General features: G+C 42.0%; 1 protein-coding gene across 1 annotated transcript; it reads left to right on the plus strand.

Annotated features, from left to right (window-relative positions):
- The first annotated feature begins 379 nt into the window (after nt 1-379).
- Nucleotides 380-17,798, plus strand: rps6ka5 (ribosomal protein S6 kinase, polypeptide 5). The gene is made up of 17 exons (XM_061082535.1): nt 380-615; nt 3,938-4,009; nt 4,154-4,372; nt 4,498-4,613; nt 4,736-4,837; nt 5,238-5,321; nt 5,445-5,548; nt 5,632-5,782; nt 5,977-6,138; nt 7,485-7,610; nt 9,014-9,147; nt 9,245-9,338; nt 10,712-10,882; nt 11,141-11,332; nt 12,922-13,081; nt 13,875-14,038; nt 14,595-17,798. The coding sequence occupies exons 1-17, from the start codon at nt 543-545 to the stop codon at nt 14,898-14,900; spliced, it is 2,430 nt and encodes an 809-aa protein (XP_060938518.1). The 5' UTR covers nt 380-542; the 3' UTR covers nt 14,901-17,798.
- Nucleotides 17,799-22,790: the final 4,992 nt, after the last annotated feature.

The following is a 22,790-nucleotide window of genomic DNA, read 5'->3' on the forward strand; positions in this document are numbered from 1 at the left end:
ATCTATCTATCTATCTATTTATCTATCTCTATGTTTAGCTTATTTTGCTAATACCTGCAGTTGTTCAAACTCAAATCTGCAGAGAGTTTTTCATCACATATCAAAAGTATTTATTTGTCTAAATGTCAGAAGTTTTAATTTGGGATGTTTCTAGTCTGGATTTTAAAGTATTGTTTATTTTTTAAATGTGAATTAATTCCACTGACTTTAGCCATGATGTTTGAGCAGGAGGGCGGGATTCCCGTGTCGCCAGCACAGATATCCTCCAATCAGAGGCGAGAGCCCCCCCTAGCAACACCAATCAGCGACGGGGGCGTGGCCGGTTGCGAGGGTAGTGGCAGTGTTGATGTGCAGGAGCAAGTGTTTCCTCCAGGCTCCTGGTTGCTGCTGAGGCTCTGTCAACACTCTCCTCCGGCAGGTTGCAGGTTCGAATCCCCCCAGCTCTCCTCCTGTCACACATCCTGGTTCATCTCAGCTCCTGCATGGCGGCGGTGCAGCACTAACCCGGCGGGCTGGAGCCGAGCAAGAAGCCCCCAATCCCGATGCCTTCCCCCCCGATGGAGGGCTCCTCCAGAGAAGAGGACGTGTTCACTGTGAAGCACGAACTGAAACATGGTGAGTTCCACTCTCCTTGTGTGTATTTGGGCTTTTTTGTGTTATTTTTGCAGACACGTGTCAGGGGAGGGTTAGTGTGTGTGTGTGTGTGCGTGTGTGTGTGAGGGGGGGTTAGCTTGATAGTTAGCTTGCTAATAGCTCGCAGCAGCAAACTGTCACAGTCGATGAGAGCTTACGTGTTCCCGCTGCTAACGTTAACCGCTAACTCACGCAAACTAATGTATGTTACCTAACCGCCCCCCCCCCCACTACGATGTTAGCTTACTGCCACTTGATAGCCGTTGGGGGTGGGGGGGTAATAACATTAGCTTAAGACAGTAGTTAACGTGTAACCAACTGAAATCAAACCATCGACCAAGTTCGTATTGACTGAGCTTCCTGTCATTACGCGGGTGTGTTAGCTGCTAGCTCACACACACACACCGACACACACACCGACACACACCGACACACACACACCGACACACACACAGCTGCAGTGCTGTCAAGTCACCAAAGCTAACGTTAGCTTGGCTGCACATGACGCCTTCAACTAAATGCTTTATGTAATAACGCATTTATACACCCCCCACACCCCCCCAGTTATCAGCTCGTCCCTGTGAAGCTTGTGGTTGTTGTGTGTTTGTTGGGAAGGAAGTAGTGTGGACACGAACCAGCACCATCTCACAACGTGACTTTTAAGAAGAATATACAGGAAAAATGCTTATTGTTGCTATTGCCATTTACATTTGAGCTCTTATACTAATAACACATTTTGTTTATACAGCACGTTTCATACAGAAAATGCAGCTCAGTGTGCTTTACAGTGGAATCAAATACATGAAATAAGATAGAGCATGTTAGCAATAGGACACAGACTTAGGACAAAAAGCTCAAAACTCGCAAAAGGAATCAAAGAAAGTTTGAACCTTCTGGTGCATACCAACAGAAAGCTGCTGCTTACCCCCAAACTTTTTCTAGTTCATTTTTGGGATATTGCGCAAGCCGGAGGTAGAAGACCTCAGGGAACCGGTTTGGAACTTACTCAGATAAACAAACGGTATTGTATGAGGGTGCTGTACCATCAAGAAACCTAAAAACAAGTACAATCATTTAACAAATCACCCCTCAGTGATACTGGAAGTCAGCGTAAAGACGCTTTAACCAGAGTAATGTGATCTCTTCTCTTGTTTCCTCGTTAAACCACCCGGCTGGCAGCTGAGCTGAGTGTAGTTGCGTGTCCACTGGGCCTCTGAAGGCTGTTTGCATAGCGTCTCAGTTGTAACAGCTTTACAATGACACACTGCTGCTGCTCAGGCTGCAACATGACTGTGCTGCACCCCCATTTACTGCCCTGCCCCAAATATGCAGTCTGTTTAGTTGTAAATACCACCGGATCAACTTAACTCTACTTTGTACCCTTGCAGAATAGTAAAATAAAAGGACTCACAATCACATACCTGCTAAGCCCAACCAAACCAGGCCAGAGCGTTCTGTCTTTTTACTTTTGCAAATTAGCTCAAGCAAACATGAGCAGTTTGCTTTTCTGTACTAATCCACCTGCAAGAAGGGAAGGATTTCTGTGTGCAGGATTAATTTGTCAATGCTCTATTCTTATTCCTGTTTTTGCCTCCACTGTGGATGTTATGTTTTCATTCCTATTACTTAGTTAGTTTGTGGAAAAGATTATGTAAAAACTACCACACGGTTTACTACAAGAGTTGGTGGAAGGATGTGGTACGAGTTAGGGAAGAACCCATTTCATTTTGAAGGTGGTTTGTATGAATGTGCGTAATCCAGATTCAGATAAAATCTTTATTTTAAGTGCCATTCTAGTTTTTTCATCTGAGGACATTGATATTTCCCTCCCGTAAACTGAATAGCTTCCTCTTTTCAAGCAGCAAGGCATCTTCTCCTTGTACACCTCTGTTAGCCTATTAATAAACATACAAAATCCAACTTGGCCTTGACCGGCTCAGCCTGACAAGGATGTTATGCAACCTGAACCCCCTGACCCTTGAAACCGAAGGATAGTCTTCTTGTTTTGAGAATGAAGGATGCAACTGGATTCCCCGGCAGTTGCAGCATTTCTTCTCGTGTGTAACAGGAGAAACACGCGATGATGAAATGAGGCGTTTTTAATTGCTCAGTAGCATATTTCCAGAGTGTGTGAGACAGAATGAATGTGTTCACCACAGTGGCTTTGCATGTCTAGGAGCATGCCGTGCTCAGTCAGCTGTGGAGAGAGACTGGGATCACGAGACACACAAGAAGCCAGTGTGCGTGCTGGTTTCAGAGAAGAATCTCTGATGAAAGATAATCACCCTTTGGCAGGTTAATGATTGCATGCAGATGCTTTTAAGATCATTTTATACGGTTGACTATTTGACTGAAAGTTAAGAGGGAGTCAGCTTTTTAGCACAAGCCTTGTTTTTTTGTAACCTTTGTTTATAAGAAGGACGTTTACTGATCCTCGGCAAGTTCTTTGCAGTATTTCCACCACCGATCGCTACCCGTGGTCCCAGTATCTTTTTAATTGCTGATCCAGATTACAGCTCGGTTCTCCGTCGTTTTTTTAGCCTTGCAGAGTCTGACCCTGTTGTCTGTAGGTCTTCTCAAAGCAGCACGAGTGAGAGCCTCTTTGCATCACAATACCAGAATGCATTATTAACGAGTTGGCACCAGTTACAGAACAAGATGTTTAGAGGACTGGTCAGGTGATGCAACCAGCCTTCTGGTGGCCAGGCAAAGTCCACAGCTGTTGGAGAGGACAGTTCAAAACAGATGATCAGTCTCAAATGTATTCAAAACTTTCAACATTGCTACATAGATAATGAGAATGTTTTCAAGGGTTTTGTCCAGATGAGGATGATTTTATCACTTTAATGTCAGACCAGTAGCTCACTGGTTAACCAAGCATCTTTTTAACCTTTCATTGTTTCAGAGCAGGAACATCTCTACTGAAGAGGAGCTAGATTAAACCTACATCTTTCTACTCTGCATCGACAACTAGCACATCTTTTTTTTTTATAAAGCCGCTGCACTCACAAGCACCAGGCCTGTCAGTGTAGTGAATATAAACATACATTTCCCCCGTGTCCCAGATAAGCATCAGGTGGTCAATCAGTAGTAAAATACCTCATGTGGAACAGTGGGCTTTTCATGTTTAGCTACTCATTAATACTGTATCTTATATGATATTTTGTTATAGAAATGCAACTTTAATTTGGAACCTTTTCAGAGAAAAATTAAGGCCATAAATGCAAACTGATTATATGTTATTTTGTTATATGAAGTGTGTAATTAAAAGCATGTTTTTTTCTTATTTGTCCTTGAACCTCAGCCAACCTGACGGGCCATGTAGAGAGGGTGGGCATTGAAAACTTTGAGCTGTTAAAAGTGCTGGGCACAGGAGGTGAGTGAAAAACTGTATCTCTGTGTTGAACACAACATTCACATGATCGGGCACACACCAGTCCCACTGACATTCATTTCTGTTCAAGCCGCCGCTTGTCGCTGAACTTTGCCATCTGTCTTTGTTGATTTTTTCAACCACCAGCGTACGGCAAAGTGTTCCTGGTGCGGAAGGTGAGCGGCCACGATGCGGGGGAGCTGTACGCTATGAAGGTCTTGAAGAAGGCCACTATTGTACAAAAGGCAAAAACTGCTGAGCACACACGCACAGAGCGGCAAGTGCTGGAGCACATCCGCCAGTCGCCGTTCCTCGTCACGCTTCACTACGCCTTCCAGACGGATACCAAGCTGCACCTCATTCTTGGTGAGGATATTTTTCACGTTTATACCCCTGTGTTGTGTCTATAGCAGTAAAATAAACGTCAGAAAAACACGACAACGTGTATTATTTTGGATGACACATGACGCACACGGTATCTTTCATCACAGATTATGTAAATGGCGGCGAACTCTTCACACATTTGGTGCAAAGGGTGCGATTCAAAGAGCAAGAGGTGGCCCTGTACAGTGGAGAGATAGTGTTGGCGCTGGAACATCTACACCAGGTAATCTTCAGATTCAACACAATCAAACTGTTGTGTCTTTTATTTTTAGAATTTACATGTTGCTGTTTACATACTAACATCTGTCGCGTGTCAATATTCTCTCTGTCATTTTCTCGGTGCAGCTTGGGATCGTGTATCGGGACCTGAAGCTTGAGAATGTTCTGCTGGATTCAAGTGGTCATATAGTTCTCACAGACTTTGGCCTCAGTAAGGAATTCGATCAGGTACATGTGTCAAAATTCATTAGGGACTTATTCTTTTCCCTTAAAAAGTTATACACATTTATTTTTCCCTTAAGGCCTTATATTTTTCACAGCACTTTAACAGCACTTTCTATGCCACCATTTTCTATTTTCTGCCAGATTAGTTTTAAATGATCTTATATGAAAGAAATCTTTTATTTTTTGTTTTGTGCATTAATCTCTGATATTTAAGTTTGATTGTTGTTTTTCAATCATTGTTTGTTTTTGGTCAAAGAAAAAACGATATAGTTGAAACCAGGTTTTCTTGGTTTTCAATCTTGGACAGTTCTGTCATATTCCAGGCTCCGATATCTCTGTGTTTTGAGGTTTATATGTCTTTTGAAACATGTATATTAATGCATTTATATTTTTCTTTAAACAGGTGGACAGGGCCTTCTCTGTCTGTGGCACCATCGAATACATGGCTCCGGAGATTCTGGAGGGAGGAGAGTCTGGACATGATAAGGTAATTCATAGTTTTATGTTTAATAGCATTGTGTGTCTCCTCTTTCTGTTCTCCTCAGTGAGTTTTTCTTTTCCTTTAGTCTAATAAGTCTAAGTCACGGGCGGTTGCTTTCATGCATTCCAGGCGGTGGACTGGTGGAGCCTCGGCGTGTTGATGTACGAGCTTCTGACCGGAGGATCCCCCTTCACAGTGGATGGAGACGAGAACTCTCACACAGACATCGCCAAGTATGGAATCCCCCCCGATCCCCAACTAATCCCCAGTTATTATCATGCTACAGCACTGACTGTGTCTGTCTCACACATCACAGGAGGATCTTAAAGAAGGATCCTCCGTTCCCCAAAGACATGGGACCACTCGCCAAAGACCTCATTAAGAGACTCCTCGTCAAAGATCCAAAGAAGAGATTAGGCTCAGGTCCGAATGGAGCAGAGGATATAAAGAAACATCCTTTTTACCAGGTGGATCTTCTTACCTCTCAGGGTTTTTTTCTGTGTTGAGACAAGCTAAATAGCAGGGTGGGCTGTTACTCCTCAGTATATAATGGGGCCACTTTGAGTGAGGAGCTTTAAGGAATTTGTTTACACTGTGTTAATAAGGATCGGGACCAACCGCAATGTTTTTGTCTCCTTTTTTTTCTTAAAACTCACTTTAGAAAATTAACTGGGAGGACTTGGCAGCCAAGAAGATGCCTGCTCCCTTCAAGCCGGTGATTCGGGACGAGCTGGACGTCAGCAACTTTGCCGACGAGTTCACGGAGATGGATCCCACCTACTCCCCCGCAGCGCTGCCTCAGAACTGTGACCGCATCTTCCAGGTGGGGAGGGGAGGGAGACATGTTGGAGAACCAGACCGGTTTTTTGTTGTGACTCAGTGTCTGGTGGTTTACAGACAGAAATATTTCCTTTGTGCTCCCCTGCAGGTCATTGCACAGGACAACATCTCTATTTGCATCTCCTTTGTGCCGATGTTTGTCTGGGCTTTGGTTGCAGGCAGAGTGAAATGTTGACATGGCTGAAAAATCGCTTCATACATTATCCACTTTTTGTCTGTGACTATATTTCACGTACTCAACCGCAATTGAAGTAATCAAGTGAAGTTTTGAATGTCCTCAAAAGGTTGCTGTAAGTCAACATGAGTCTGTCTGTGTGCATTGGTATTCAAATTGACTAAAGGAGCTTTTATTGGAGTAATTGCTGCCATATGCAGCTCTTATTGAAGTAACAGATGTGAATGACTATTTTTGATGTAGCTTTGAACCGTAATGTGGCCCACAACTCCGTGCCAGCTGATGGCTGTCTGATGTATTGCATGAAATTTCAACTCTGATTGCCTTCTGGATCCTTGAGCTTGGCAGATCAATAGATCCATTAGCAGGCTTTTCTGGTGGAATAAAAGGTTACACTCTGAGAGCATCACCACGTCTGTCTCGGTTACGCCTTCGGTCTTTGATTGCCAACTTCATCTGGGCTTTTTTCGCTCTCAGCTGCCATTCACATAGTCTGAAATTTTGTGGTCTTTATAATTTGCAAGCCTAGCAATCTCTGAGAAAACGACAGCAATCCCAATTTTAAACTGTGCACTTGCTCCCCCCCACAGTGGCTCACAAAACAAAATTAAAATTGCATTAAGAGCGCCAAGATGTAATTTCACAGCGGAGCAATCAAATATTCAAGCCCAGCAATTTAGGGCATCTCATTCATTCAACATCCATCCTTCCGTCCATCCATGGCTGTCACCACATACCACACAGCTGTGTGTGTGTCAGTAGAAAAGGGAGAGAGAGATTAATGCCAGCTCCGAGCTCTGGGCGCCACACAGCTGGAATTATGCAGGCATCTCTTCATAATGACAGGTCTAACAATGGGAACAGCTGGACAGCCGCCGTCACTCACAAAGAAACTGAATGTGGCTCATTGTGGAGCTGACAGGCTGGTTTGACATGGAAACAGGATTTCAAGTTCTACAGTAAACCTGGAAATGTATAAAACGCATTAGGTGTCTATAAATCTGTGTAATGGTAAAAGGCTGCAGTCTTTTCTCAGGCTCTTTAACTAAATCAATGGAGGTTTCCTTTTCCTCAGGCCAAATATTCCAGGCCTCATTTTACAGTATGTCCTTGTAAACTGTAAACCTGAAGAGTTTATGTTTCTGTCTGTGCAGGGCTACTCTTTCATGTCCCCGTCCATCCTGTTCAAGAGGAATGTGGTGATGGACGACCATGTCCAGCTGTGTGGGGGCTCTGAGAGGCCCGGCTCTGCTGCGGTGGCCCGCAGCGCCATGATGAAGGTAAGAGAGATGGACTTGGATCCTCCAGCACAAACACACTTAAGCTAATGGCTGCTGTCACAGACAGATTCATTTTTTTTTGTTAGTTCTTCTCCCTTTCCATTAGAATTTGTTTCTTACTGCACTTCAGTTTTTAAGTCTGTAGCATAGTCATAGGTCTTATATCCTTACAAAAATGTTTATCTAATCAACTGATGACAAATTCAAATCAATTAACCTAGATTTACTTCCAACTATTTAAATAATCCTTAAAAATTGCTGACAAGCATAATAAAGGTGATGTTTTAGAGCCTTTCACTGTTATTACCTATTACATATGTATTTGTTTGTAAATGTCTTTTGTAATGAGTTTTTTATATGATGATTGAATATTTATTATATATATTCACTTTATGTTGGTGCATTTATCTTCTTTTCTTATTGCTCTGTCTTAATTATGAACTTAAAAACTAAATTTTTCCTGCAACAAAGCTTTCCTGCAAAAGTTTTTCGCCCGCTTACATTTTTATAACCGATGTGATAAACATCTTGAATCTTGAGTTGCTCAGAATTCCACAAAAGCTTCTGCTCCGTCTGCTTAATTGGCTCTTATGTTGTTTCCTGTCAGAACAGGGAGCTAGTCAAAGATTTTTCTTATCTTGTCCTGTGGTTATTTTCAAGATCTTAATTCAGAATTGAAGAGCGGTTGTTTTGTACATTTACCTCGTCAGCATTTCGGAATCAAGATGATAATATGATAAGAATAATACGCAACAAGAGACGTTTACCTGGCTCCTCATTCATTGCTGCTGATCACTGTGTGGAGATATACTTAAAAAAAAAAAGAAGCTTTTAATCATCATATAGCAGCAAAAAATATTTGTAAAATTATAATAATGTTGAATAATATACAAGCAGAAACACAACAGCTTGAAGACTTGGTGAAGGACAAGTGAGGTTTTTGCTCGAATGATTCAGGCTTATGTTTTAAGCAAATGCTGAATAAAGGTCTCTGGATTATACTTCAAACATAAATTGTGTCTTTCTCTAGAGAAAGAAACTAGAGCATTCTACTGGCAGGAGAATTGTCTCGAGGACATGACCTCTATTTTATAAGTGGTTATTCTGCCATGAGCTGGGTCCAGTTACTAATGTAACCAGCAAGCCAAGTACCACTGACCTACATTAAATTATTCTCCATAGCAGCCAGAGGTCGTAAATAGTGGATTCATTTGAATTCGGAATGCAGGAATGCTTTCAGTCTGTACTTGTTAACAGAAATCACTAGATATCGCACCAAAGAAAGCATTTAACCTGACAGACATTCTATTGAGATCACGTGCAATTATTCGACATTATGGTGTTGGTTAAAATCTATATTTGACCAGATACATTTATTTTTGTTCCACTCTTCCCCTTCACAGGACTCTCCCTTCTACATGAGCTACGAGATGGACCTGAAGGACAGCGCTCTGGGAGAGGGGAGCTTCTCCATCTGCAGACGCTGCACGCACAAGAAGACGGGACAGAAATACGCCGTCAAAATTGTCAGCAAGAGGTAAAAGCTCACAGCCTGCACACATTACTGTGTATGTGTATACTTATGTCGTATTTTTGGTGACAAGTTTCTGACTTTCTGCTCATGTTTGCTGCAGAATGGAAGCACAGACGCAGCGGGAGATAGCGGCCCTGAAGCTCTGCGACGGCCACCCCAACATTGTCAAGTTACATGAAATTTACCACGACCAGGTGAGGTTCATCGCAGCGCTTACACTCTCCTCCATAAACTCTGGTTCGCGTGGCCCCCCCGTGGAGCCCATGGGGACGGCAGCCTTATTAGGCCCTGGATCTGGAACAAGGCAGATTAATGGGGATGCTGGAGGCCCTCGAGGTATTCCTCTATCTCTCCGTGTATTGTCCCATAAACTTCTCTGCGTGAGCTTGATATTTCACATGAAACGTATTTTTAAACTGCAGCTGTGCAAACACCCATTTTTTTCTCCTGAATAAAAACAACCTAGATTTACTTGTGTTGCTAATCGAGCCACACACTCCCCGCGAACTCAATGTGCGTACGTTCTAAATGTAGCTTCCCTCTGTTATTGGGAAGTTGTGTGTGTGTGTGTGTGTGTGTGTGTGTGTGTGTGTGTGTGTCTGACTGTGCACAGGTTCATTAGCCCCAGACCCTCAAGCCCACGAGCACCACTTTAATCCTGATGAGCTCAGTGGGGTTATTACAGTATCTCGGAGGCCCATGACCCAGATCAAAGCAGCGCTGCCTCGTCTCGCCTCAGCCGAGTCCCGCCTTTGTTCCTCAGACCCGGCACTAATGAGAACCTCCCCCCCCGCTGCCCAGACACATTGTTCCTTTACCACTTTGTTTGGCTCCTTTCACTTTTACTCAGCATCATTATGGTTTAATGTTACCATCATGGCATCAGCAATGGACGGTTTTTACTGAATTAATTATGCAACAGAGAAATTCCGATCCTCTGCATCACATTCAGTTCTAGGTCAGGCCGTGAAATTACAATTTATCATACATTTGTTTTACACAAACCTGTCAATATTTGTTTAATTGCAAATTATAGGATTTTTTCAATCCACTACACAATTTCAGAGCAGTCCAAAGAACAAACCAGGACCCAAACATACGGGGAAACGCGGCTCATATACTCTGAATGGGGTGAAGTCATGCATTGTCAAACTGCATTGTGGTTCTGTTGTGTTGCTCGTGCTGTGTGTGGTAGAAGTTAAGCAGAGCTCAACTGTTAATGCGGCTACGGAGGCATCGGCCAATCAAATCGTGTTTCAACAATGGAATGTGAAAGAGGAGACAGAGGCAGTGGATCAACCTGGTCTGTGTTCATCTGGTTGTGGATTGTATTGCTTGTGTATTTCTCTTTAGCAGCCAGTACTGCACATAAGTACGAAAATGTTGCGTTTCCCGAGCATGAAACTGCGATTGTTGTCGTTCTGATGGATGTGCCAGCACCATGCGTCAAGCACGTCCGCCTTCAAGTGCTGGCACAAAGCATTCGTGTACGTCCCGCATAAAGGCTGGTGATGACTAATACAAATGTTCTTTGTGTGGGTTGTTCTTTTTTGTTTTTCCGCTGTAGCTCCACACGTACCTGGTCCTGGAGCTGCTCGGTGGAGGGGAGCTGCTGGAGAGGATCCGCAGAAAGCAACATTTCAGTGAAACCGAGGCCAGTCGCATCATGCGCAGGCTGGTGTCAGCTGCCAGTCACATGCATGACGTGGGAGTGGTGCACAGGGACCTCAAACCAGAGGTATTGGACTCTGTTCTTCTCTGTCCAAACACATCTAATCTGTCTGTGTGCGTTTCGCGACCCACACAGACAGACAAGCTCTTTTATTCGAAAGACGATTACTGTGGCTTTCTGAACTTTTTATGATCTGCAATCTTCTGTGAAACAAAAGTACCTGGTCAGACCAGTCTTGATGTCCAATTTACTAAGCTATCGAGTGGACCTGCTTTGCTAAGCAGAAAGAAATGATTGCTGTCTGTCTCTCAAATCACTTCGCAGAACCTGCTCTTCACAGACGAGAGCGAGAACTCTGAGATAAAAATCATAGACTTTGGCTTTGCACGCCTCAAACCACCCGACAATCAGCTCCTGAAGACTCCCTGCTTCACGCTGCACTACGCTGCGCCAGAGATCCTCAAATATGACGGCTACGATGAGTCCTGCGACCTGTGGAGTCTGGGGGTCATTCTGGTGAGTGCCTGTTGTAAGATGGAGCCCGGCTCAGGTTTAACACAAAACACAGATGCTGGACAGTAGCAGAAACATTTGTTATTCAGCTCAACATAATTCGAAGCGGAACTAAGTCAAACACTAATGACACATATTTTATTTCACATCAGTTAAAACAAAATGAAACTAGAATGACACTCAGAGTACAAACCTCCGCCAAGGCCAAACAGTCTCATCCAATTTTTTTCATCCAGATCTATGAATTATTCCCTAGGAAATCAATATAAATGTCAAAAAATGCTTTTGATTTGATTTGACTTCCCTGACCCTCCAGCGAGTTTGGTGGAAATCTGTCCAAAGGTCTTTGTGTGATCGGACACAAAAGCAACCTCCTTGGCGGAGGTAAGTAAAAATGGCTAAAGTGAAGATTCAGGAACATCCGTAAAACGTGATTGCACAAAATCAACATACTTTAGATGAGGCACTTTCCTCAGTGCCCCATGAAAGTGACCAGATTTTATTTAGAATTTATAAAGAAATCTTTTTAAAACCCACAGCTCCAAGCTCTACTTTAAAGATGTTTTTCACAATATTTTCAACTGAAGCATTTCAAAAACCTTATCAATGTTTAATCATGAGCTCCACACACTTTCATTTCCCCCCCCCATTCTATCCAGTTTATGGTTTAAACATCTAGCTGCAGGCAGATCTGATTAAGCAATTAGATGTTATTTTATCTGACTTCATGTGTAGTTACAGGCTTTCAGTTTGCATGTTCTGGTAAATCAGTTTTACATGATGTTCATCTCCCTCTCTTGTTCCGCGCCACAACCTTTCAGTATCCTGTGGTGAGCTGACACAGTTTTATCGCTCACCTCAGAAAAACAAGCGCTCGATTTAAATCTTACTTCCCAGTAGCGGAAATGTCGTTGTAATTCAACCTTTTTTCTGTGAAGAGGAAGAACATTAAAAGGAGAAGGCGAGTTGAGAGGTTTGTGTGGTCGGACAGTCATCGGTGGACCGGGCCTGCTCTCTGCAGTGCTGATTCGCACCGTCGCCCCCTGGGGGGGATATGGGAGTAGTGTGCCTCATGGAGCTTTGATGAAATGGCTGCTGACAAGCTGTGTGCACAATGCCCTGGAAGCAAAGAGTGTAGAGACAGAGAGAGAGAGAAAGAGCGAGAGAGAGAGAGATCAGGGCTCCTCTTCTGCCAAAAGGGCTGTTCCTAACTACACGCCATTTTAATGAGAAATGTGAGGGCAGATGTAAGCAGGCCAAGGTGAGAGTGTCCTGTTCATTCAGCTGAGCACAGGCCGCTCTTCTGTTTAGTGCCGGTTCAACCACGGTCAACAACACGCAGCATGACAATGGAAAAATGTGGACGGCCGAGGTCGGTCACAGGCTCTCATAGAGCATGTTGTTATTTTCACAGTACATGTGTTGCATTAAAACCCATTTCCCCAGGTCATTGTTGGCATCTTGATATTAAACATAAACCAGCGGGTGACTCTTTCTGCTCCACACGGATGGCACAAACGATTTAGGTCAGACTCACTGCGTCTTCCTGTGGTTTCTGACGACAGATTGTGTGGCTTCGCTCTGTTTTGCAGTACACCATGCTGTCCGGTCAGGTGCCTTTCCAGTGTCAGGAGAAGAGCCTGACCCACACCAGTGCTGAGGAGATCATGAAGAAAATCAAACTGGGGGACTTCTCTTTTGAGGGAGAGGCCTGGAGGAACGTGTCGCAGCAGGCCAAAGACCTCATCCAAGGTGAGGATGGAGCTGGAGACTCACACATCTAGTGGGTTTAACTGTGAAAGAATCTGTGTTTTTCAAAAAATCTGATATTAGATGGAATTCCATGTCAAGACTGTGACTTGGAGAAAATGTTATGCCTTTATTGATGAGATAAAGTTTAGTGTGAAAGGAGAAGGGAGAGGAGGAAAGACTGGCAAAGGTCTGGGCCAGTACCAAACCTGTCCCTTTGTGAAAATCTGTATTTTATATGATTTTCAACTGATTTTAATCGAAATTACAGGACCCTTTACTCCAGTTGTTATTAAATTTGCCAAGGAGGTTATATTTTGGTCCGTATTTGTTTGGTAGTTAGCAGGATTGTGCGAAAAACAATTCATCCAACGTCAAATTAAATGTAGTGGAGGGGTGGGGCATGAAGTAAAGAAGAAAGCATCACATTTTGAGGCAGATCCAGATTTTCTTTCACTTTGTTTTAAACTGCGTGAGTGGCAAATTGTAGAAGACAATAATCCAAATGAACTACTATTGAGGGTTGAGCCTTGACGGAGGGATGGAGTGCATTCCAGTTATAGATTTAAGACCAGGAGTTTGGGATTGACACGATGTCCTGTTCTTTTGAGATGTGTGAGAGGAGCGAACCTTTTCTGTACTTTTAGATTTGGACTCACGGATTGAGCCTTTGACTCACAAAGCTGCTCACTGAGGTTGAACCACCTGAAGAGGAAATCACTTCCTCCCTGCGGCTCAACTCTCCACTGACCTATTAACAGCACTGAAGGTATTTATCTGTGTCTCGTTCCTGCAGAGCTGCTCACGGTGGACCCAAACAAGCGGATTAAAATGTGCGGCCTCCGTTACAACGCCTGGCTCCAGGACGACAGCCAGCTGTCCTCCAACCCACTCATGACCCCGGACATTCTGGGCTCCTCCACTGCCTCCGTCCACACTTACGTCAAAGCTACCTTTCATGTAAGAAACGATATTATTAGATGTAGGTCAGGCTTTCGCAACCTTCTGGCTTCCTGTTGCAGAATTTGGGTTGCACTGAGTGGTTCAGACTGTTCACAGGCTGCTGCTGCTGCTCTGGATTCTGCATCACTGCAAATTAATAAATGCTTCATCAGTCATTTAGCTTGTGGCCATTGGGCAGTAAAGACGAGCTTTTTGAAGACATCAGGTCAGGCTTTGGGAAACTGTAACCCAGCTTTTTTCATTAATTTCTGCCATTTATGGAGAAAACTGTTTTGATTAAGTAGGAAAAAGATTAGCATATTATTTAGAAACATTTATTGCAACTTTTGTCAAAGGAAATGTTATTAATTCTGTAGTTTATGCATAAAATATATATTAACATCTAGTTAGAAACACACTTGATAGGACAAAATGTAAAAATATTCAGTTTCAGCTGTTTTCAGTGCCAGAGCAGTCTGGGCTGATGAAGTGGATCAGTGTGTCCCTTAGAAAAATGAATAATTCATACAAAATCGTAATAACTGGCTCATCATTCCGCCCTTTTTTGTCCCAGGCATTTAACAAATGTAAGCGAGAAGGCTTCCGCCTGCAGACGGTGGACAAGGCGCCGCTAGCCAAGAGGAGGAAGATGAAAAAGACGAGTACCAGCACAGAGACCCGCAGCAGTTCCAGCGAGAGCACCCATTCCTCCTCCTCCTCCTCCCAGTCTCAGGGGAAGACTTTTACCGAGGGCGACACCAACCCGCGGCCCCCCAACAGCACGCCTCTCACCACCCCTGTCAACACACCCGTGGCCCTGGGAACAGACTCTGAGCACCAACCGGCGCCTCCAGCGTTTCACTTCACGGAAGGACAGTGAGACAACGAGAGGAAAAAGGGAGATTCAGTTTTTGGTGAACAGCAGGGAGGCTCAGACCGGCTTATAGACGGCTCTCTTCTCCTTCTCTCTGTCCCTGGCAGCTCTCTGCCTCTGGCTCAATTGCATGGACGTCTGCAAGTCTCCAAAACCAAGCATGCAGCAGGAGCAGCAATCGTCACCTCAGTATCAAATCAATCAAAACCATCTCTAGCAATAGCCTGTCCCTTTCTTTCTCTCTCGTTCCCCTTTACACACAGACTCTATCAATCAGGGACTGGACCAGGAAGAAATTGTCACTGGTGTCCAAGATGAAAAAGGGCTGACCTCCTGCCGCTCGTCCAGACAGACAATGGGGAGACACTTTCGGTCTCGTCATGAAATCATAGCTCTGTCCGCTCCATTCGCCCGTGTTTGTCGACGCCTCCAGAGGTTTCAAAGGGAAAGTCGCAGTGTTTACACCATGGACGCTTTGTGTTCTTTTGTCAAAGGGAAAGAAGAAGAAATGCAACGTGCTGCAGCGTAACGTTACGAAACTTGGGTCCACGAAGTCTCTGCAAGATGGAGCAGGGTATTTATATGTGAATTTTACAGACTGAAGTTTATTTATAATGAGCTATATTGTTAACTTATTTGTGGTTCAGAGTGATCTGAAAAGAAACGATGGATAAAAGAGATATTTTATGTTTGTACGTGTATGGTTCCCTGTCAGCTCAAAAGACTGTTTCCATGTAGTCAGATGGTTGTTCACGTCGTCTCGATGCTTCTAGTCAGACACTTATGTAAGACAGAAAACGCAAAAAGAGATTAACACCATTAGCCCCTGGGTAATGGTTGTAAACCAGTTTGTTGAGTTTATGTAACAGACTTTAAAAAAAAACATATTTATGAAGCCTGGTGAATTTTGAATTTTCAACTGCAGCTGTGTCCAGTGGTCAAAAAAAGTCAATTTACTTACACGTGTTTGAAGAAGCAAAAGTAAACCTGTTTTTGTAGAAACAACCAAATGTTGACGTAGAGTGTTCAAAGAAAATCTGTGTTTTATTGTTGTACGGGAAAAACTGCTGTCAGAGGGGATGTGGAGAAGAAGAGGAGCTATATTTAGAGTTATGATGCACCGCTGCTGCTGCTGCTCGTCCACACGGTGTGATCCTGAAGTCAGTATTTAGCCCAGCAGTGGATTTGCCTTGTGTTGCATAAAATTGTAATTGTCTCACTACGGCCAATTGGATTAAGACGAACGTTTCAAACGGATGAGATCCAGATCAGCTTAGCGTCAGGTGAAGACGTTGAGTTCACTGAGACGCCGAAAGGAGCAGCTTCAAGCTGCTTCCTTTGTAAGATGAAATCAGCAAGAAACAGGGAAAGTTTACGTGCCAAAAAATGCAATTAAAATTATTCAAGTGTCAGGAGGTTGGGGATGTATTAGAATAGTTTAAGTGTCACCGTCCTTAGGTCTTAAAACTAATTTAAAATCGACCCTTTATAAGAGCATCCAGGTTTCTGAGGACAGACCTAAAAAAATAAACTGTCCCTTTTTTTACTTCTACCACCGACCCCTGGCTTTATGAACCCTGTTGTACCGCATGACTGAAACGGAAATCCTTGCACTGTGGGACAGCTCTCACTTCCAGGGAGATTTATCTGGTTGCTATTAATTCCCCGGTGCATGATGTGAACTGAAACATCAGCCTCTTTTATTTCTAAACCAGATTCTCACTTGATTTAACGTGAGTTTGTTTACTTGCATATTTAAATATCCCTGATTTAATTCTGGACTCTGAAGTTTTACTGGTTCCAGTGTGATGGATGTAAACACCAAAATCCTCTCTTTCCAATAGCCTGAATATTGTAATGTTACAGAACTGGTAAGTCAGATAGTTAGGTGATTTAAAATGTCATGCTCGGTTAGTTACGATTATTACTATTATTTTGCAAGTGTGTGTTCATGTCTGTATCCCTGGTGGTAGTTGAAACTCTGTATTCAGTTGTATACAGGGGTATTCGTGATCAGTATGTGAAGTTGCCTAGAGACAGTTTCTCCTGCTTAGTTAGGAAACAAATTTGTAGTCGGACGACTCTGTGCATTTGAACACACACCCTCATCTTCTTCCATTTGAATGCACTCTGACTCCGAACCAAAGCATTAACGTCAAGGTAGCTTCTCTAAGCTGCATGAGATATTTCCTTTCATGCAAATATGCAATGAAATGCTTCATATATCGGGGGTTCCTGTTTTGTTGTGTCCAGATGGTGGAATATTTTAGATGTTTCTCGCCCAGAGTATTTTATTGTATCTTCAGAGGTTCTTTACTGGATCTACTCTATAGTATCCATGTCCGGCACATTAACATGCTTACAACTATGCATCTATTTTAGCTTTTGTGTTGCTTTAACCATTTAAAAAAAAAAACCTCAAACATAGGGTGTAACACAGATACTCTACTTTTAATCCTGCGAAATTAGCCACGGCAGAAATAGCAGCGTTTGTTGCTCGTGTGGAAAAAGCTGGAACTCTTGGAGCTAAACACTACAAAGCTCTCGTCTAACTTCGTTCGCATGAGTTCCCTGTCGCTGCCTCATTAAGCCTCTTTTCTTTTGTTTGGGTGTATAAATAGCTCAAGTGGAGGAAGAGGAAGAGTGTCCTATATTGAGCTCCCCTCGGGGAGCCAGGCTCTATTAGCTGATGTGCTGCAGCGCAGTTTTTTTTCCAAAGAAAATACCGTGCTCCACTCACTGCCTCTGTGGGACCCGGCTCACTGTCTTTGTAGGGAAAATACCAGTGTAACACAGGAAAGGGTTAGTTTAGTACCAGGGTCTCTTAGGACTGGTTTTCAATCGAGCGTCCTCCCTTTGATGAACAGTCAATGTTCAGCGTGTCACTCAACAGAGGAAGGGGGGGGGGGGGGGGGGCGATCTGGATCTGATGTCCTGTTGTCTCTCGGTTTTTGTTTCAATTCGCTGGAACTTGAATGAAAAGATCCTGGTCTGCCGACAGTGCTTCCTCTTTTTTTAAAGGTTGACGGCACCGCACCTCATGAGCTAAACCTTTATACCTTTTTGCAACATGAATTCGAGGGCTGAGAGTTTTAAACTGTTTTGTACAAACCAGTGACTGATTTTACATGTTTTAGAGTCAACAGATCCGGCTTTGGGACGTTTAGAGTCGACACATCTGTATTAGTGTGTGTGTGTGTGTGTGCTCAAGAGCCAGATGTGGTTGCCAAAGCTCAAAGTAACTTGTTGTCACTTTCTCATGTGTTTGCAGTTATCTTGTAAAGTACTTTTAACAGATGTGGCCGGGGGGGGGTGGCGGGGTTTTTAAACTTTGGTCAGCTTTTAGTTCAGGATCTTGAGGAGCTGTCCATGGTGCTGAAATGGCCAAACCTTTGGTGGTGCTGCGTCATCAATCATCATCATACCAATAATAATAATAATCCTTTAAATCTGTGAGTACCAGGAGTACTTGTGGTGTCTTTGGGGTACATGTGAAGTAGAAAAACCAAAATCTTAGTTAAGGAGAAATAAATAGTATAAAATACCAGTTGTAATGGACAACGAGCTGGATGTTTTAAATGAATGGCAAATATTTCCAGGTTCTGCTCCAAGATTTAGTCAAATGAATTTGACTTGAAAATTGAAGAAACTAAATACACAAAGCCTTAACATCAAACACTTAAGGATATAAATAAAACAATAATATACAGCCACAATAATAAACTGTATGTGGACCCAGATAAACCAATATGAAACATTTGCTTTAAAGAGTCAGTTTGAAAAATATAAAGAAAATAATAAATATATTAATAATAAAATACTTGGTTGAACCTGTTTTATTGGGTGAGCTGAGCCTTTTAATTTCTTTGTGGGGATTTTATTTTACCCCTTCCAGAGAGGTGAAAGCACATGGTCAGTAAAGATCGTTACCTTTAGCAAGAACTTAAACATGTGTTCTTGAGTTTATTAGATTTACTGAGCCTGTATTGATCTGTGTAATGTTGATGACAATGTTACTTGAATAACCTGCCACTTTCGGCATCATCATCATCATCATTGTCGTCGCCCCTGCTATCACCATCATGCATGTGCTTCTGCTCGATTCCTGTCAATCGTCACTGATTCACACCTTTACTGAACCGTGTCAAAAAGTACTGTAGCAGTGAATGCCTTGGAGATTGGTCAATTATTAAACTGTTTTAAAAACATGCAATCAAGCTTTAAAGGGCAAAACTTTGCACTTGTATGTTATTTTAATCATTGAAATCGATTTTCCTTTTGTAAAAGATAAAAAAAAATGTCCTCTTTGTGTTTGTGCAGGTTCAGACGTCTTTGTTTCTGTTAATAGCCGGTTTCCAAGGTTCTGATAGAAAGATAGTTGTTTTACCGACTGCAGAGGTGAACCATGTGCTTACCTGCTTCTTTTAGGGCACTGTGAACATCATCATTCAGGTATCCAGGCACAACATTGATAACATGAGGAAAAACACCTTGATTTGCTTCAATAAATGCTTTACTTGCTGGCTGAATACACGTGTACGTCCAATAACCTGAAACCAGTCGTGATGAGTCGTTTAATAGATCCTCGGCCTCGTTGTATTTTCAAGTGTATCTAAAACATTACTGAAGATATTTTGTGATACCAGGATTTTTGTGTATGAGTTGTCAGAAGGACAATAAATGTACGATTTCCTGCTCATTTATTGATCTCGACTGTTAAATGAGATGCAAACATTTTCATATTTATGAAAGACACTGCTATAATTTAAAGGGTTGGTGGGCATGACATCTTTATTTTAACAGACGGCCTCTAGATGGCAGTATTTAATAGAGTATCAGTAAGAGAAGTGACATTACATTCATGCAGCCTTTATTATTTATTCATCGATAAGTCACATAGAATATTTTTCATTTGGTTCTTAGGATAACAGGTTTATTAGTATGTACCAGGTGGGTGAAATGAATAATTAAATAAAAATTAGATCAATTAATTTCATGTAAAGTTAAGTCTAAATTGAGTAAATCTCCACTTCTATTCATTTTAAGCTCTTGTTTAAATAGTTCCACACAGTGGACTTCTTCCTCGCATTAATTTGAACATGAATTCATTTTTAGAATTGTTTAAAAAGTAGGAGATTAAGAAATTAACTTTAATAAAAACGTTACTGTTCATAACGAATTTATTCATTATGTGTCAAATAATGATGAATGCAAATTGTGTTTAAAGAGTTTTCTTGTATATTTTTAACTGTTTTGTGTCATATCTTTGAGGAAATCTATAATTTGGAATTTTGAGGTGAAATTGAGGTCTTTCAGAAAAAAACTCACAAATTGATTATTTTATATTATAAGTCAAATATCAAATTTATTCTTCACTGGTGCTGCAACAACTAATGCATTTTCTCAATCAAACTATTAATTTGCATTACCCTCAATATTGGAAAATTGTGTAGAAAACCTATTACACATCCTTGTATATTCTTATTATCAATATTATTTCATCCAACTAACAACCAAAGGATATTCAGAAGAAACTAAAACCAGTGAATCTTCGGGAATTTTTGCTTAAAAAAATATTGAAAACATCAAATATTATCAAAGCAGCAGCTCACTACTTTCCAGTTCACCTACTAACCAACAAATTAACTTATTGCCAATTATCAATAAAGCTGGGCTTCATTTCAACTGTTGTGCACTAACATATACCGCCAATAGGGGGCGCTCTTTGTCTCTGATTGGGTGGACGAGGACCACGATGTGCTGATCTGGAGCAGGAGGGAAACTCTAGGACAGTTTTGTTCAGGTGGCAAATAATCTGACGATACAAACCGAATCATTTTTCCCGACCTGGTCAGGGGACCACCAGAGAGGGTCTGGATCCATAGGACGAAAGGTCAGAGGTCATCTGAGTGGCAAATTTCTGTTCCTTCAAAAACGTGCCAATCCTATTTTCTATTACATGTAGTTTGATTTCAAGTTCATTTAAAAAAAGACATGTTAGTGAATGATTTTACTCGTGAGAGGTTGAGAATATTCATGTTTAGTTTTTTAGGGTTTAAATATTAAACTTCATCTTTTCTCTGACCTCTATATACTTTCTCCATCATCAGATCTAATATCACTTATAAGCAGCTCGGGGGGGGTAGCGTGTTCCCGAGCGTACGTCGGCTCTTGCACGGCAGCGACGCACAACGCCGTCCTGCTGCAGGATATTTAAAAAACAAAGCTCATTTTGTTATGCATGGCTTTCAGGCCACTTATTGTGGTTTCACCCCACTTGCTACTGCACACAACAATACAGATGGTGCACTTACAGAGCACTTTCACCGGGCTAATTCTGCTGCACAGATATCAATATGGACCTTCAGCAGCAGAAACTCATTATACAGTGAGTCCTCTGTGTGTGTGTGTGTGTGTGTGTGTGTGTGTGTGTGTGTGTGTGTGGTTGTGTGCACGATACCTCTTTTCTTTGAAATCTCTCTGCGCTAACATGAAATCCATTACTAAACATTGTGCTGTGTGCAGCGGTCAGGTATTCTGATGGAGGGTCTGCACTCTCATGATCCATCGCAGAGAGTTGCAGCAGAAGGACGCCGTCGGATAATACATCAAGAAAGACAAAAATACACACACACACACACACGTACACATTTTAAAATCCTGTACTACAGACACACAAGAGAGTCTAAGATGTGGTCTGTTGCTTTTATTTTCTTAATTCATTGTAGACTCGGATTCTTCTTTGATTGCACAGGCGCTTTAGAAATGTTCAAATACTTAAACCTTAGTAATAAGAATCTGTCTCATGTGAGGCTTAATCCATGAACCCTTTTTATTTTCATTCGAAGCTCTGTATCAACAACTTGAGGCCATTTTGCTTTTCATCCAGTTCAGATCAACCTGTGTCAACCATGTTTCACAGACGTGTATATATATTCACATTCACGTGTTGTTGAAAGCATTCGGCGTGTTTCATGCTCTGAGACCTTAGAATTTGTAAATGTGACTTTAAAAAAACCTTTTTGCACATGAATGAATATCTCTAACAAAACATATTTATGTAGATTGGTTGAGGCTGGTGAGGTGGAGGTCACAGCTCTCTGCACCCAACTCAGGAAACTTCATCATTTTGTTGCCACAAAGCTGGAACCAAACTTTTGTCGATAACATAATTATATATCTTGGTATTTAAGAATTATAGTTGATAATTCAGGTCATTTTTCAAAAGGCTTATAAACATTTGATGGTTCCAGGTTCTAAAACGTGAGAATTTGCAGCTTTTTCCTGTTTTTATGGTAAATTGAATTGACAAAATATTTAAATGGGAAGTAGAATAATCATTATGGGGCTAATGATTATTCTTCTTTTTCTTTTTTATGGTTTTGCCTTCATCCTTATCCTGTAACTGTCTCTTGTGACGATATTTGCAATTGTAGCTGTTCTGCAAAAGTTTGCTTCATAGGTCCAGATATTAAGATTTCCCTTTACTGGAAAACGTGACCACAGATTAGCCGGATTGACCTGCTGGGGGTTCTAGTTTTCTTTTGAGATAACAAGTAAAACAACAGTAAAAAAAGTTGAATCTACTACAATAAAGGTACAGACGTGTGGTTTTACTCCCAGTGAGACAAGGACATTCAACACAGCAGATTAAAACCATCAAAACCATCAATCTGCATCATGAGTTATTTCCAGGCTCAGGCCACACCCCTCTGCCAAGTTTGGTGGAAATCAGTTCAGTAGTTTTTGTGTAATTCGATATCTAATTTAATTTTCTGACCAACAAAGCAACAAACAAATAAACCACAACCAGACACTGCAGGTGAAAGCATAGCCTCCGACATACTAGTTGTGAAAATATAAAACTTAAAGAGGGAAAATCTGAAATAGCATTGG

The sequence above is a fragment of the Limanda limanda genome, chromosome 12, assembly GCF_963576545.1.
Source record: "Limanda limanda chromosome 12, fLimLim1.1, whole genome shotgun sequence".
NCBI lineage: Eukaryota > Metazoa > Chordata > Actinopteri > Pleuronectiformes > Pleuronectidae > Limanda > Limanda limanda.